Source organism: Cupressus sempervirens, chromosome 9 (genome assembly GCF_028749045.1).
Source record: "Cupressus sempervirens isolate cs-2001-9-10 chromosome 9, ASM2874904v1, whole genome shotgun sequence".
NCBI classification, from domain to species: Eukaryota; Viridiplantae; Streptophyta; class Pinopsida; order Cupressales; family Cupressaceae; genus Cupressus; species Cupressus sempervirens.
Window position 1 is genome coordinate 417,756,754 of NC_143126.1, and position 14,352 is coordinate 417,771,105.

The window sequence follows — 14,352 nt, forward strand, 5'->3', positions numbered from 1 at the left end:
AGCTTGAAGGGCTTATTGAAGTCTGGAAGTGCTAACATTGGGCACTGGCTTATAGTCTTCTTCAGTTTGTCAAATGATTGGTTGGGATTCTTCGTTCTATAAGAATGCTCATATCTTGGTTAGATTGGTTAGAGGAGCTCCTATCTGAGAAAATCCTCATACAAATCTTCGGTAATAACTGTAGAGTCTATAGAATCCTCTTAGATGTAATATATTTTTGGGCGGGGGCCAATCAAGTATGGCTTGGATCTTTTCTTGATGTACTTGAACTCCTTCCTTGCTTATCAGGTGACCCAAGTACAACATTTCAGTCATCCCAAATTCACACTTTTATTTTTTTGTGACTAAGTGGCTTTCCATTATTTCTAAAACTTCATCTATGTGCCTTAGGTGGTCTTCCCAAGTTTTGGTATATATTAGTATGTCATAAAAAAAAGGACCAATAAAAACTTGCACAACTGCTGTCTAAAAATGTGATCCATACAAGATTGAAATGCAACAAGAGCATTTGTGAGGCCAAAGGGCATAACTAGGAACTAAAAGTGACCATAGTGGCAGTGGAAAACAGTTTTATGTACATCTTGTTCCTTGACCCTAATTTGGTGATATCCTGACCCTAGATCATTTTTTGAAAAGTAAACAGTTCCATGTAATTCATGTAGTAACTCATCGATTCTAGGTATTGGATATCGGTTTTTTATGGTTCTTTTAGTTGATTCCCTATAGTCATTACAAATCCTTAATGTCCCATCCTTTTTTGGACCATTCCCACTGATGAGGCAAAGAGGCTAGAGCTTGGCCTTATATGCCCCATATCCAATAGTTCCTTGATGGTTCTTTCATTTTCATCTCTGAATTTCTTTGGGTGTCAATAGGAAGTCATGACAACTAGTTTGACTCCTTCCAATTCAATAAAGTGCTTGAATCCATGGTTTGGGGGTCTTTTTGTGGGTATATCTCCAAACACCAAGCTATGTTTATTGATGATTGTTTGAATATCTTTGTTTAGATAGTACTGGAGTTCTTTATTTTTTCTTTTTGGAGTTACTATGCATTGTGCTTCCCATACTACTTTCCTAAAAATTCCTTGCATCCTTTTGGCTTAAACAACCTTAGGTCCTTCTCCTGATAATCTATGAAAGGTAAATCTTTTTGCCATCACTGTTGAATGTAAACTCCATGAATGGGAAATCTTGTGAATGGAACCCAGTCGAGGTCATCCATTCGATGCCTAGGATAGAATTGATGTCTCCTAATTCAACAATATAGAAGTCATCTTTAATTGCGTGATCTTTGCTAGAGATTTCCAACTGTGGAACCAAGGTGGTGCAGGGTATTTGGTACCCATCTGCAACCATTACCTTAAATCCTCCATGGGCCTGAATTGGTAGTTTAAGTTTTGTAACTAAGGTGTGGTCTATAAAATTGTGCATAGCTCCACTGTTTCTTTTCTGGGAGTGTCTTCTTCAGGCATGCAAGGTCTGCCTCAATGTAATGTTTCTTTCCTTTATCCCCTCAATTATGGTCTGCTTCCCATTTTTTCTTGCAAGTAAAACACACTTCAATTTCGTTTATAGCGGCTGTAAGTTGCTGGGTCTGAACCTGGTAGGTGGGTACTGAATTTTCCATATTTCGAGCTCCTTTTATGGCTTCTTGAAGAGAATTTGGCTGTAAGGCTTTAACCCTTTCTTTAAGTGGTTGCTTAAGGCCACCAATGAAGAGTGCAACTAAACTTTTTGTGAGACGTCTGTGACCAAGACTGAAACTCTTGAATATATGTCTCCACTCGGTCTTTCTGTTGCAACATCGCTGTCTTTAATGTAAACTTCAGGGTCACTTGGGTCAAATCTTTCAATAACTTTCTCATGAATTTTATGTATGATACAATCTTAGAGTAGTTTGAGTTGATTAAATCATGATACCACCATTCGTGGGCGTCTCCTTCTAGGTGTAATGCAGCAAATTTTATTGCTTCTTCTTCAGTCATATGATTCCATTGGAAGTATGTGTCTAGATTCTGGATCCATGAGCACGCTGATAGAGTCTTTTTGCCATCATAGTGGGGAAGTTTGAGCTTCCTAAGTAATTTTTTCCTTCAGGTATCAAAATTATTTGTTGGCTCATATTGGAGTCTGATCTCCATAAATTCTTTTAGTGAAATAGCATGTTGCAATGCTCCTTGATTCCAATCTTCGTTGATCTGTTTTTGGGGTTCCCTGAATTTTAATTGTTCTATTTTTGTTCTAGCTGCGGTATTTTTGCAGGATGGTTAGCTCTGATACCAATTGTAATGTCCCCTTTTGCTAGAATTAGGACACTATGGGAATTTGCACAATAGTTTGCTAGTTTCAAGTGCTATAATATGAACAATGTAATGACAATCAGAAAATTGTATTTTAAATCCAATGAATGGTGATGTATTAATGCAATTATAATGATTACAATGAAATGCTGATAGTGCAATTTGGTCATATGACTGAGTGCATAGGTGTAATGCAGATGTATGCAGATGAAATGATATATCTAATTACAAGTATATTTCAAATGCCAACGTAATAATATTACAATCAAAGTCTGTAGATATCCAGACCTTCAGGTGATGCTATGGCTGTCTCTGATATATGCTGTTATGGATCATGCGCATTCTCTGATATTGCTTTATAATATGTGTTGCTGATGATTACAATGAAATGCTGATAGTGCAATTCGGTCATATGACTGAGTGCAATGGTGTAATGCAGATGTATGCAGATAAAATGATATATCTGTTTACAAGTATATTTCAAATGCCAACGTAATAATATTACAATCAAAGTCTGTAGATATCCAGACCTTCAGGTGATGCTATGGATGTCTCTGAAATATGCTGTTATGGATCATGCGCATTCTCTGATATTGCTTTATAATATGTGTTGCAACTTGCTGATGATGGGATGGTCACAGGCAGTATGCATTCTTTGATATAACTTTATTATGTATGCAATCTGCAATGTTTCAAGCAGTCTGTGATAAAAAGAAAAATATATGCTCAAAAATGTTGCTGTGTCTGATATGTGCTATTGTGATTCCTGCACTTGTATACTCGAAGGTCATAAGTAACTGCGCTTGCTCAATCTGAGTGATAAATCCACAAAGGGAGAAAATTATATAATCAATCACATTTCCTCCATCTCATAGCATGGAATATATATACATTTCCGAAAAGATGTAATAACCCCAATAGGTTATAACTTCTTCAAACACCAAAAAAATCTTTATATTTCAGTTGTTTGACATTCCGTCAAACACTTTGCAAGCAAGCTCTGATACCACTGTAATGACCCTGCTCAAATCCGACCTTAAAATACTGATTGAAGGCTCGAAGAATTTTGTCAAATACTTTGCATACAAGGGGTCATATGACTGATATAACTTTTCAGATTGCTGCAGTGATTCTTGTTTGGATTTGCCTCAAAGAGAATGCTTACAAAAGACTCCAAATTGTCTAAACAATAACCTAACATAAATATGCAACTAATTTTGTCAATAGTGAATGCATATATGAGTTCTAATCATGAAAATGATCACCTACAGCCAACTGGTATTTTAACAAACAGTTGGTATGCAAGATAACTGGCTGATAAGAAATGATATATTAACGCTCAAAGACAACTATTATTGACCAGCAATTGTATCTCCTTGATTGAGAATGAGTATCCAATACAATATTCATACTAAGTTAGCCAAGACTCTTGGCATTTACAAAGTTATCAAAATATGATGATTGCTGATAAAGTAATATGCACCTACAGTTGCCAATGAAAACTAATGCAATACTAAATATCTAACTTCAGTACTCCCCTACAGCAGTACGCTAATCACATGCATGATTAAATACAACTAAAGCCATGGATTGCTGATACCATTGTGAGAAATGTAAAAATGAATGATATATCTATTAATGAATGATAGGTCTGATACGAAATGGCAGTTACAACAGCACTCTATAGTGAAAGGCAACTATGAAAATACACATCGAACCTGGCATATGAAGTCGCCTTAGAGAATAGATGTATTGCAATACCACTAAACAGAAAATAACCTCCTCAAGTGCCCAAGTTGTGCCTCTCTAGCTGTCGCCCCTGATTGTAGATGGCTGTAATAATTTTCTTGCTTTTTCGAATTTGCTTTTTTGGATTGCTTTTTGCGCCTGCTTTTTTCGGGTCTTCTTTTTCGGCCTGCTTTTTCGGATTGCTTTTTCAACCTGCAGACCTGCTAGAAATGACCTCCAATAATTTCGGCCCTGCTAAAATTGCCTCTTGAAATGCTGAAATGCTGAAAATGGCCTTAGGCCCAATGATGCCCTAGCTAAAGTGACTGAAGTATCACCTCCAATTGTGCAACCCTTCAGAAGATATTTCACTTCCTCAGTTATGCTAATCCAAGGGAGTTTTCGTTCCCAAAGATCAACTGACTAGCTGAAACCACTTGGCTCCACAATAGACTATGTGACTGAATCACAATTTGATGTCAAGAGAGAAATAGACAACTGGATGATTAGAGTGAAGCCCGGGGTGCCTATTTATTCTTTTTTCTCCACTTTCTCCAGAAGCTTCTAGAACATTATTTTATTTTATCTATTAAGTGACTTTATAAAATATTTTATAATTCAAGTCACTTTATTAAATTAATTAAATATAAAGTTACCTTTTAATATTTATTTATTTGATAACTTTATAAATAATTAACTTAATATCACTTATTTATTTAATTAAAATAATTAATTAGTCATCCTCATAAAATATTCATTATTTTGGATAACCTAATTAATTAAATTAATTAAATCAAATTGCCTCCAAATTGGGGACATGACAAAAGATGCATTGTAGAGTTGCATCTGCATATGTTATTAGTTAACACCACAGATGATACAACAAGCATAATGTGATTAAGTGCCGACCATTGACAAGGTATGATCATGAAATAATTGCAAGTGATAACAATTGATCAAGTGCCAATAATAAAGACACAATTAATAAGGCAGGTTATGATAGGTCGACAGTAACTCCCTTGGAGCTGGTTATGTGTCCACGATATAACAATTCAGTCATACCATACTCGCACTTGCACAACTTGGCAAATAAAGATTTACTGTCAAGGATACCCAAATCTTCATCCAAATGTCTCAAATACTCTTCCCAAGATCTACTAAAATTTAAAAATGAGAATGTCATCAAAGAAGACATGAACACACTTATGCAATTACTTTTTGAGCATTAGTCAAACCAAAGAGCATTACAAGGAACTCAAATAACCAAAGTGGCATGTATGCTTTTCTTCATAATGACGATAATTTAATGGTATCTTGAACTCAAGTCTATTTTAAAGAAATAAACCGCTCCATGTAGCTCATCTATCCATGGAACAGGGTACCTATTTTTGATAATCTTCTTGTTCAATGCTCTGTGATCTATGCACATACACATGGTACCATACTTTTTCACCAACATCTACGAAGAAGCAAATGGTCTCTTACTTGGTCAAATGTGCCCCATGTTCAAATGCTCTATATTTGCCTATTTTATCTCATCTTTATGTCTTAGGATGTCTGTAGGGAGTGGTGATGGCTAGTTTAGCTCCCTCCTCTAACTCAATCATATGCTCATTGCCTATATTGGGAGGCCTACCTGTAGGGATGTTGTTGAACACCTTTTTTCGCTTAGATAGCAAAGCCAGAATGTTAGGTGAATTTTCTCTTAACCTCCTCTGTAATTGTAGGCATAACCACACACTCTACTGTCCAATCAACCTAATCATGTTCAAATATCCTCCCCATACATCATATTCAATGTGTATCCTTCATTAAAAATTACTCTCAAGACCACTTTCTTTTCTTTTGATTTGGATGTTAGCTCCATGGTCTGAAAATTAAGTGTGATCTCACTGAAGTATCAAAGCTACAGTATTGCCATCACTTGCATCAGTATCCCCATACTTACTGTATAGAAATCATCCTCGACTAAATAGTTCTCTAATATGTAGGGACTCGTTCTTTTGGAAACTATGTAACTAGGCAAGCTTCCTATCATTTTCCTTACCTTCAGAAGACTCTTTTTCTGTCATCTCCTTTGAATCAGATTGCTGGTATGATTTTTCTGATGAAAATTTCTTAGTAGAATACCACTCTATCTTGTTTATGTCCATTTTGATGGATACTTGTCTCCTGGATTCCAAAGCTCCTTACAAAAGAAGCATAATTTCTTCTTCCTTAAGTCTTTTAGTGCATTTCCATCAAGCCCAGTGACTGTTTTTTCTGCTAATTGGTGTCTCTTGAGAAATTCTGCCTGTCCTTTTTGTGAGAGAAAGGTTTGAAGTGATATTTTGATTTAGGGAAAGCCCACTCCATGCTTCTCGCTGTCTTCATTGCTTCACATAAGATGGAAGCATCAAATGCCTTAATCCATCCCTTAAGTTGCTCCACAAGTCTCAGAATAAATAAGACAACCAATCTCTTTTCTGTAATCCTTGAAACCATAACATCGAGCCTTAGAGAATATTTTATGTATGCATCCATTGTACCATATTGCTTCAGCTGTGCAAGCTCCCTAAAATGTGACTTGGGGTTCTTATCAAACCTATCAATGAGCTTGCTCATCTTAGGTGGTGATTGATCTATAACTCAATGTAACAAGACCATAATATCACCACTCTTGTGCAGCTCTGTCCAAATACCAAACTTGATTGCCTCATCTTTGGCCCCATGAGTTTTGGAGTGAAATAATTATTTAACTTATGCACCCAAGCTCTAGTTGAACACTTATCACTCTCATAAAAGTGATCGAGTGTGATCTTACCAAAAGCATAATTTAAGTCTCTTTGAACTGCTGGTCCTCTATGATCAGCTCTCCCTCCACTCTTCTTTAGGGCCATGAACTCATTGAAGGTCAAGTTGTACTTGAGTGGCAAAGGATGGGTATCATACTCAGCATAGGCATGCCTTAACCCATCCACCAAAGGTAGAGGAGTCTCATTGACATTCTGTAAGCCTTCCTTTTCAATGAAAGTGGGTTGGTGGGGCCTTGAGAAAGTGTGTGAGCCTGTTGCTATAGTCTGCCTTTGAGTATTCAACTGTTGGCTTGAAGAACTGCTCTCAACATTGTTTGTTTGGTTACTCTGTGAGCCTTTCTGATTACCGTGTGTATTGTTGGGCATACTTTGATTAAGCTTACTAAACATTTGAGACATCATATCAATCTTGGTTTCAAATCTCATTCCGATCTGTGCATTTGGGCTCAAAGAACGAGCTCCCTCCTTGCCTTTATCTACCATGTTCTCCATTCTGTTCTCACTGTCTCTGCGAGGTTCTTGATAGATGCCTAAGATCTCTGAAACTGTTTCTCCCTCTGGAACTTGGGGGCTGCCAATGATGTTTTCTTTGTTCTCTAATATAGTGTCTTTGAGTCCACTCAGTCATAGAAAGTTCAAATTTGATTGAAGATTACTTTCACAGGTTGACAGGAAATATGTGCTCTGGTACCATTGGAATAACCACCCCTGATTTATTTTAGAATATATAGAATGCAATATTCAAACTAAAGTAAAATGGTTGTTGATTGTTGGCTTCTGATACATGGAAATACATAAACTAACAAATGCAATGCTCACAACAATTAACTATGTGGAGTGGGGTTTTGAAACCATCGCTACTCGGTCAGTACAAATCATAGAAGGAAGAAAGAGTATTTTCTGATATCAAGTGAGAGGGGGCTGAGCCTTCACCTCTTTGTGTCAATTTTAAACATAAACTATAGCTACTGTGTTAAGTGGGGGTTTGACACCATTGCCCCTGAATTTGAAAACTAGTATAAAATAACTTGAAAGTTGAAACCCTTCAAATATGGAGCTAGCTTTAATTGCAATATAAAAGGAGAAGGAATTGAAATCAGAATTTTTGATCATTAATGTTGATGTTTTGTAGCTTTACTCGGATAAATCACATCAAGATATATATATCAGGAGACATTACATATAATTATAAGAGTTTAATTAGGATAATGAGCCATGGGACATGTCTATTCTCCCACTCTCTTATAAATATAAGGAGAGGCTGCAATTGGAAAACACATACCACAATATGACAGTGCCATTACATTTGTAGCATCGATCTCTGGAATTCAACAATTAAAATCAGACCATAAAGTATGAAACAAACTCCCTTAAACATGCCAAAAAAGGGTGTATGCAAGTGTCAAAATCCCCAATAATCAATATTCAAACTTAACCAACAAATACCTCTCTTAAAGTCAACAAAATGAGCAGATTTCGGACTTTCAAAAAGCCTGATTTTTAACATAGAAAATCATACCACAGCTAAAAACCACACCACACCAAATACTAGAAACCTACATTAGAAAACTGTGAAGTACTTCATTACTCCAAATCAAAACCTTCTTGAAAGCTTCAAGGACATCAAAAATCTTGTGACTATGAGAGCCAAACAGCTTGGGTGGGTCTTTTACTACCAAAACCAGCAATTCGAGAGATGGGGATCACCCTTAATTAGTCAAAACATGAACTCTAAGATCACTCCGGTAGCATAACATTTGATATCAACTTCAACATGTCAAATGAGACCCCCAGTCTCTCTTTTATAACTTTTGAGTGATATTTTAGGAGAAATACGTGGGAAGAAGTGAGCACATGCTCCTGATTTATTGGTTTTGCAGTCTCTTAAAGATCTCTAGCTTCGTCTGCCATAAACATAAAGTAAAGCCATAATTAGTTCTCAACCAATTGAAGAATCAGGGCAAAACAACTCAAGTATAAGCTAGAATTAATTGAATGGTCAAAAGTCAATTTCATGTCCCAAGATCAATGTTACAAGTCAATCCAGTGCCTAGAGGCCTAGATCCACAAGTCATACCAGACAAAACAAAATGTTTCATATGTTTCATAAAAAAGCAAACATTTTTTAAAAACTTCTTTTGCAAAACTTGAAATTTTGGTACAAAAAGTCAACTCATTGCATCTAGGTGCTCACTCAGGAAAATGTTGGATTGTACCTAAACACCCTGTACAAGAACATGGCTATATCTCTCATTTTTTCAAGTCAAAAGGATTGCTCTATGCTTTGCAAGGTAAGAATCTCAGGGTGCACATGAAAGAAGAAAGTAACATATTAATACTCAATCTCCTCTATATAAATAACTGCTAACTTATGAATCACGAGCTATCCCATGAATCCTGTTCTTGTATAAAACCAATCTTACTGATGATGATACATATTTTTTGAGATGTCAAGTGACCTAACCTGATTTTCAAGCCATTCTCGTCACTTTTCTGTATTTATCATAGCATTTATGTTGTGTTGACTTTTATCACATACAATGCATATTAATGAAACAGCCAATTTGTGATTCTTATTTATACATTCTAAGACATGCATAGGCCACACTTCTCAATCTCATAAATTTCATTAATATGCCATGTGGCTTGAGCCTTGTTTTGCAAAGTGAATCAAGAGTGAGAATTGATAGTGCACTTACCTATTGAAAATTGATAGGACATGTCTTACCAATACAAGTTATCAGTATCATCTCTACTTGCCCCTTCATTGTTTTCGAGCTTTGTCATTCCATCTTGCTGATAAATAATTTTTTCAAATGCTTTCATTGATTTCACATACTCATATATGCACCTATACACTTATCTATCAGTTTGAATAGTTATTTTCAACTACAACAACATTAAATATTCGTGAGAGCTATCTTTATTTTATTATTGCTTCAGGTACACATTGCTGTACTATGCCCATACCATTCATCAAGCCTATCTTACTACCATATCATATTGAGGGCACCATGCCTTAACCATTTTATTGTGTGTGCACTTTTGAGTCACACAAGGAACACCATATAGAGATTTTTGAGAGATTGCAAAACCATTAGTTCTGGAGTATTTGCTCACTGCTACCTGAGTGATTAGGCTCACCTAGAGGTGGTGGGGCTTGACACATGTTGATGCTACCACCATCACACTAGACGAGAGGATTGTAAAGAGGGACTCAAGTACACATTTTCTGTTTGCCCATATTAGAGAGCTCACCATTACATCAAAGGATGTGAATTATGTGCCTCGGAGTGAGAGTGAGACAAGTCGAGATTCGTCATATGGAACGAGGATAGGGACCTCTATTAACAATGTATGGGACATCTTATGTATAGATGGGTTGGAGCCTTCCACAATGAGATTGTTTTTGGTGGTGCATCCTTCAAGTGCAAGTGCTTAATGTTGATTGTTCATATTTTGGTGGGTTGGATGGGAAAGGTTTCAATAATTTTTATGGGCTTGCCTAGATCTGTTGGGAGATTCAGCAGCATCAACATCGATCTTCTTAGGGCCAATACATGTTAGCTCATATGTATGATGATTTGGACCAGTTTGTTGATGGGACACATACAAGCATTCAGACTGCCTCTCTATTGTAGACTTGGGTACATTAGCACCTATGAATTCCCCATCCTTTAGGTCTTACATCAATAGGAGTAGGCACAATGTTAGTATTCTGATGGATAGAAGCAACATAGGTTGATGGAGAGAGAGTTAGACACCTAGGGCATGATTGCAGGTACTTGATAGATTATTTTGGCCAGTGCTACATGGAAGCCATATTGCCAATCAACTATTGATGTAGATCATAACTTTTATTTAGTTTTGGACTATAGGAGAGTTAGATTGAAAGAGTCTAATGTTATTTCAAGTTTTGCAAGACTAGAACGGGTTAGAGAGATAGGCTATAGATCATTGGTCAAGCCTTGGTAGATGCCGATGGGAGACATGATCCGGTTAAGTTGGTTTTAGGTGACGCGGCAACAATGGCCATAGATTTGCATATGGTGGGATAAGGAGAGGCCTTCCTTATTCTATGTATTGGATGCTCTAAGGAGCCACTGACAATTGGGGGAGACAATGTGTGGGAACCTGTTACTATTTTCCCATTTCTGTGCTTCCTAGTCAACAAGGAGTAATATGATGGTGACATAACTATATTGTAATGATTTTGTCAATTTGTTTGTAAGGGTTTCATTGTACTTTATTTTTATGTGTGTGATGATAATCATGATATGTGGGAATGTAGCAGATTGGGTGTCATTGATGTGATCATTGAGCATCTCATCCATTTTCGCCATTCTAGCTGATAGGATTGTTTGTGACCACATGCATGCTAGATGGTTTGTTCCATCATTCAATAAAGTCAGCTAGTGATTGAGGCACAAAAAGTAATAGTTTCATGTTGTGCCACACTCCAAGAAGAGAGGAATGCCATGAAAGCAAAGAGACAAAACATGGCAAGGAGTACTTCTTAGATGTGAGCATAGGCAAATCCACTTGGATTTAGACATCATCAAAGTTAAGTGTGTGAGACTGGATATATAGTTGGCTAGATAGGAGATCCAAAGGGCTATGCTCCAAGTGAACATGGCCAATTCTTGAGAGGAGATTGAATGATGTGTGGGATGAATTTGGTTTTATAGGATAGATCTAAGTCACGGACACATATAAGGACTTCTGATAACGAGTGGATGGGTGTTGTGGAGGAGGACGCTAGGAAGCCTTCCCCACAGTGATTTTATGAAACGGCGGATTTGGAACTCTTTGTGTTGGACTACCTATTATTTTTGGTAATCAATTCACACTAGAGTTAATATAAAATTCACAAATGGTGCATCAATCAAGTGTAATATCTTGAGCCAAAACAATAATGAAAATCCAATTCTTAACCTTCTGCAAACACTTATATTTTGGAAAACTTAATCAGGCCCCAGTATTCAATAGTTTCAATCAGATTCTAGAGAGCACAGATCAAAAATACTGTTTGTGCATCAGTAAACATTATTACATTTCAGACAGAAAATGACAAACGTAACTCCTGATCTTCTTATTAAAATGAATAAAAAATAAAACATGTAAATTCTGATTTCTTATTACATTAGTGACTATTAAATTTAAACGGCTCTGCAATATTAGTGATTACAACAGAAATTCATACCACAACAATGGAAAACTGGATCAATACATAACATTTTTTAGTCATGCGAATGTTTTTGGATGTTGATGTGGAATTTAAATTCTTTCTAGTGCTCCAAATTGACAAATTTCTAGAATGATTCTTCTCTTTAATGCATAGGAAATACCATGACATAGCAATTTGTCATTTGAAATCTGCACCGAGTCAACTCATGGCAAGAATGAAATGGGTGGAGGTTCACAAATTCTAAATTTCGATCTTTGAAATTTGAGCAGTGATCCTATGGGGTGTGGGATAAATTCTGCATGTTGTGGGTTGACCCAAGAGAGAAAGGTACAAATATCAAGGTGGGTAATGAATGTATAAGTGCATGTATGGGTCTATTAAATGGCTAATGTATGGGACTGTGTAGATATGTATACTTTAGAAGCTAATGTATGGGAGTGAGTGAAAGTGGAGAGGAGAGATGGATCAGCTTATGAAACCTTCATCCAATATTGCACCATTTGCCAATATGTAAGTTAGTTAATTTATTTCATTGAATCGGGCGCAAATTGCCAAAGTAAATAGGAATTGGCATGATATGCAAATTCCATAATTACAGTTCTATAACATATTTTTATTGAAATCGTCTGGATACTTCTGTATGATATTTTAGATGGCTAATTGGAAACTTAATATTTTTAATTCTTGAAATAGTATTTTTTCTTCTCCTTAAATGGAAATCAGTGATTTGATTACTGCAAGGAAGACATTGCATTTTCAACTGCCAAAATGGTTAATGCTTATTCATTATTGTTTGGGTATAAGCATTTATGACAGGGAATGCTCTAATAATGTAATTTTATGTTAATGTTGTTTCTTGTATTTTATTCATCAAAAAAGTTGATGTTCACAATGTGAAGATAATATTGTTGTTGGCATTTTAGATTTTGAAATGATTAAATCCAAATGTTTACAAGCACACTTTCTGTTCTCCTTTCACCTTTCTCATTTGTTGCATGTTACAGATTTGATTATATTGACAAGCCTGGAGACCACAATACAAATATTATCATCAGAGCTCTTCATGACATTCAAGAGGGATCAGAAATATGCCTGAGCTACTTCCCTGTCAATTGGCCATATGCTGAAAGACAGAAAAGGTTATTAGAAGATTATGGATTTTCCTGCAAGTGTGACCGTTGCAGGGTTGAGGAAACATGGAGTGACAAGGAAAGCATGGATGAAGAAAATGCTATCTTTGAGGATGAGATGGAAGATGAAGACATAGAACTTCAGGAGGCAGATGCAATAGGAGAAAATTCTGGTGAAGGAGAAAGCGATTTTCCTCATGCATACTTCTTTGTAAAATATCTTTGCCCAGTTGAGAATTGTGGAGGAACTATGGCTCCATTGCCTCCGTGCAATGGTGCTCCATCTGCTGTCATGGAATGCAATATGTGTGGTCATTTGAGAACTGATGAAGACTTCAATCAAGACCTGAAAGATCATGGGATGTCTGATTGAAGGAAAACAAATAGACTTTGTTCTCTAACTTGACAAAGTGCTATTAGGCTGTATATAATATGCCCTTCTCTTGAATTATGTATTCGTTCTTAGAAGGAATTGTCTCCGTTTGTCTTTCCATCTTGCAAATACCACACCCTGGAGAATGAATTGCATAAATACATGACCAAGAACTCCTTAGAAGGGAAAGGGAGTTTAGGGGTTTAAGATGTAAAATTCATGATCTATTTTCTCTGATATTTATTCTTTATGCAATTTTAAGGATGTCAAAAAAGTTTCTTTTGAAAGCTGCTTGTTTGTTTAATCATCCAAAAGACGAGAGCTGCATTTTCAGATAGCTCCAAATGGTGAAATAATCAGGTTGCCCCACTTCTTGTACTTGATACAATGTCAGGGGATTAACCATTAATATCTTTCCTGTTATAGAGGATATTTATGCTTCTTGGTTCTTGAGTGAAATGTCATCCCTGGCCACCACTGCCATGATTGTCAATTTTAGAACAGTTGTATACTGGATTCACAAGGTGCACTACGTCAATGAGGCTATTTGTTTTAAAAAATAAAGAAATCCAATAATGGTATAAACTGGTAATCATGGGAGCCAGTGATCTTACATATTATACTATATGGCAAGCCTTTGAAATCATTTAGAACAATGGATCCTGTAAATGGAATGCTGCAAGAATTCCTCAATTACTTGAATATAAATTAACAAAATGTAGTAAATTCAACTAGGATAGATAAGCAAGCACAAGTATATTGAAACTTGCTTTAGATTGCATGCAAGGTTTATCTTCTTCACAAGGAGAAACATAAATTATGCAATTATGTGTGGA

At 36.2% G+C, this 14,352-nt stretch overlaps 1 protein-coding gene across 1 annotated transcript in view; it reads left to right on the forward strand.

The window, feature by feature from the left end:
- Nucleotides 1–13,803, forward strand: part of ASHR2 (ASH1-related protein 2) — a 52,477-nt gene extending 38,674 nt beyond the window's left edge. Inside the window, exon 2 of the mRNA XM_089800426.1 lies at nt 13,018–13,803. Within this exon, the coding sequence (XP_089656552.1) occupies nt 13,018–13,516 (499 nt within the window). The 3' untranslated portion in view covers nt 13,517–13,803. The remainder of the gene's footprint in view (nt 1–13,017) is intronic.
- The last annotated feature ends 549 nt before the right edge of the window (nt 13,804–14,352 follow it).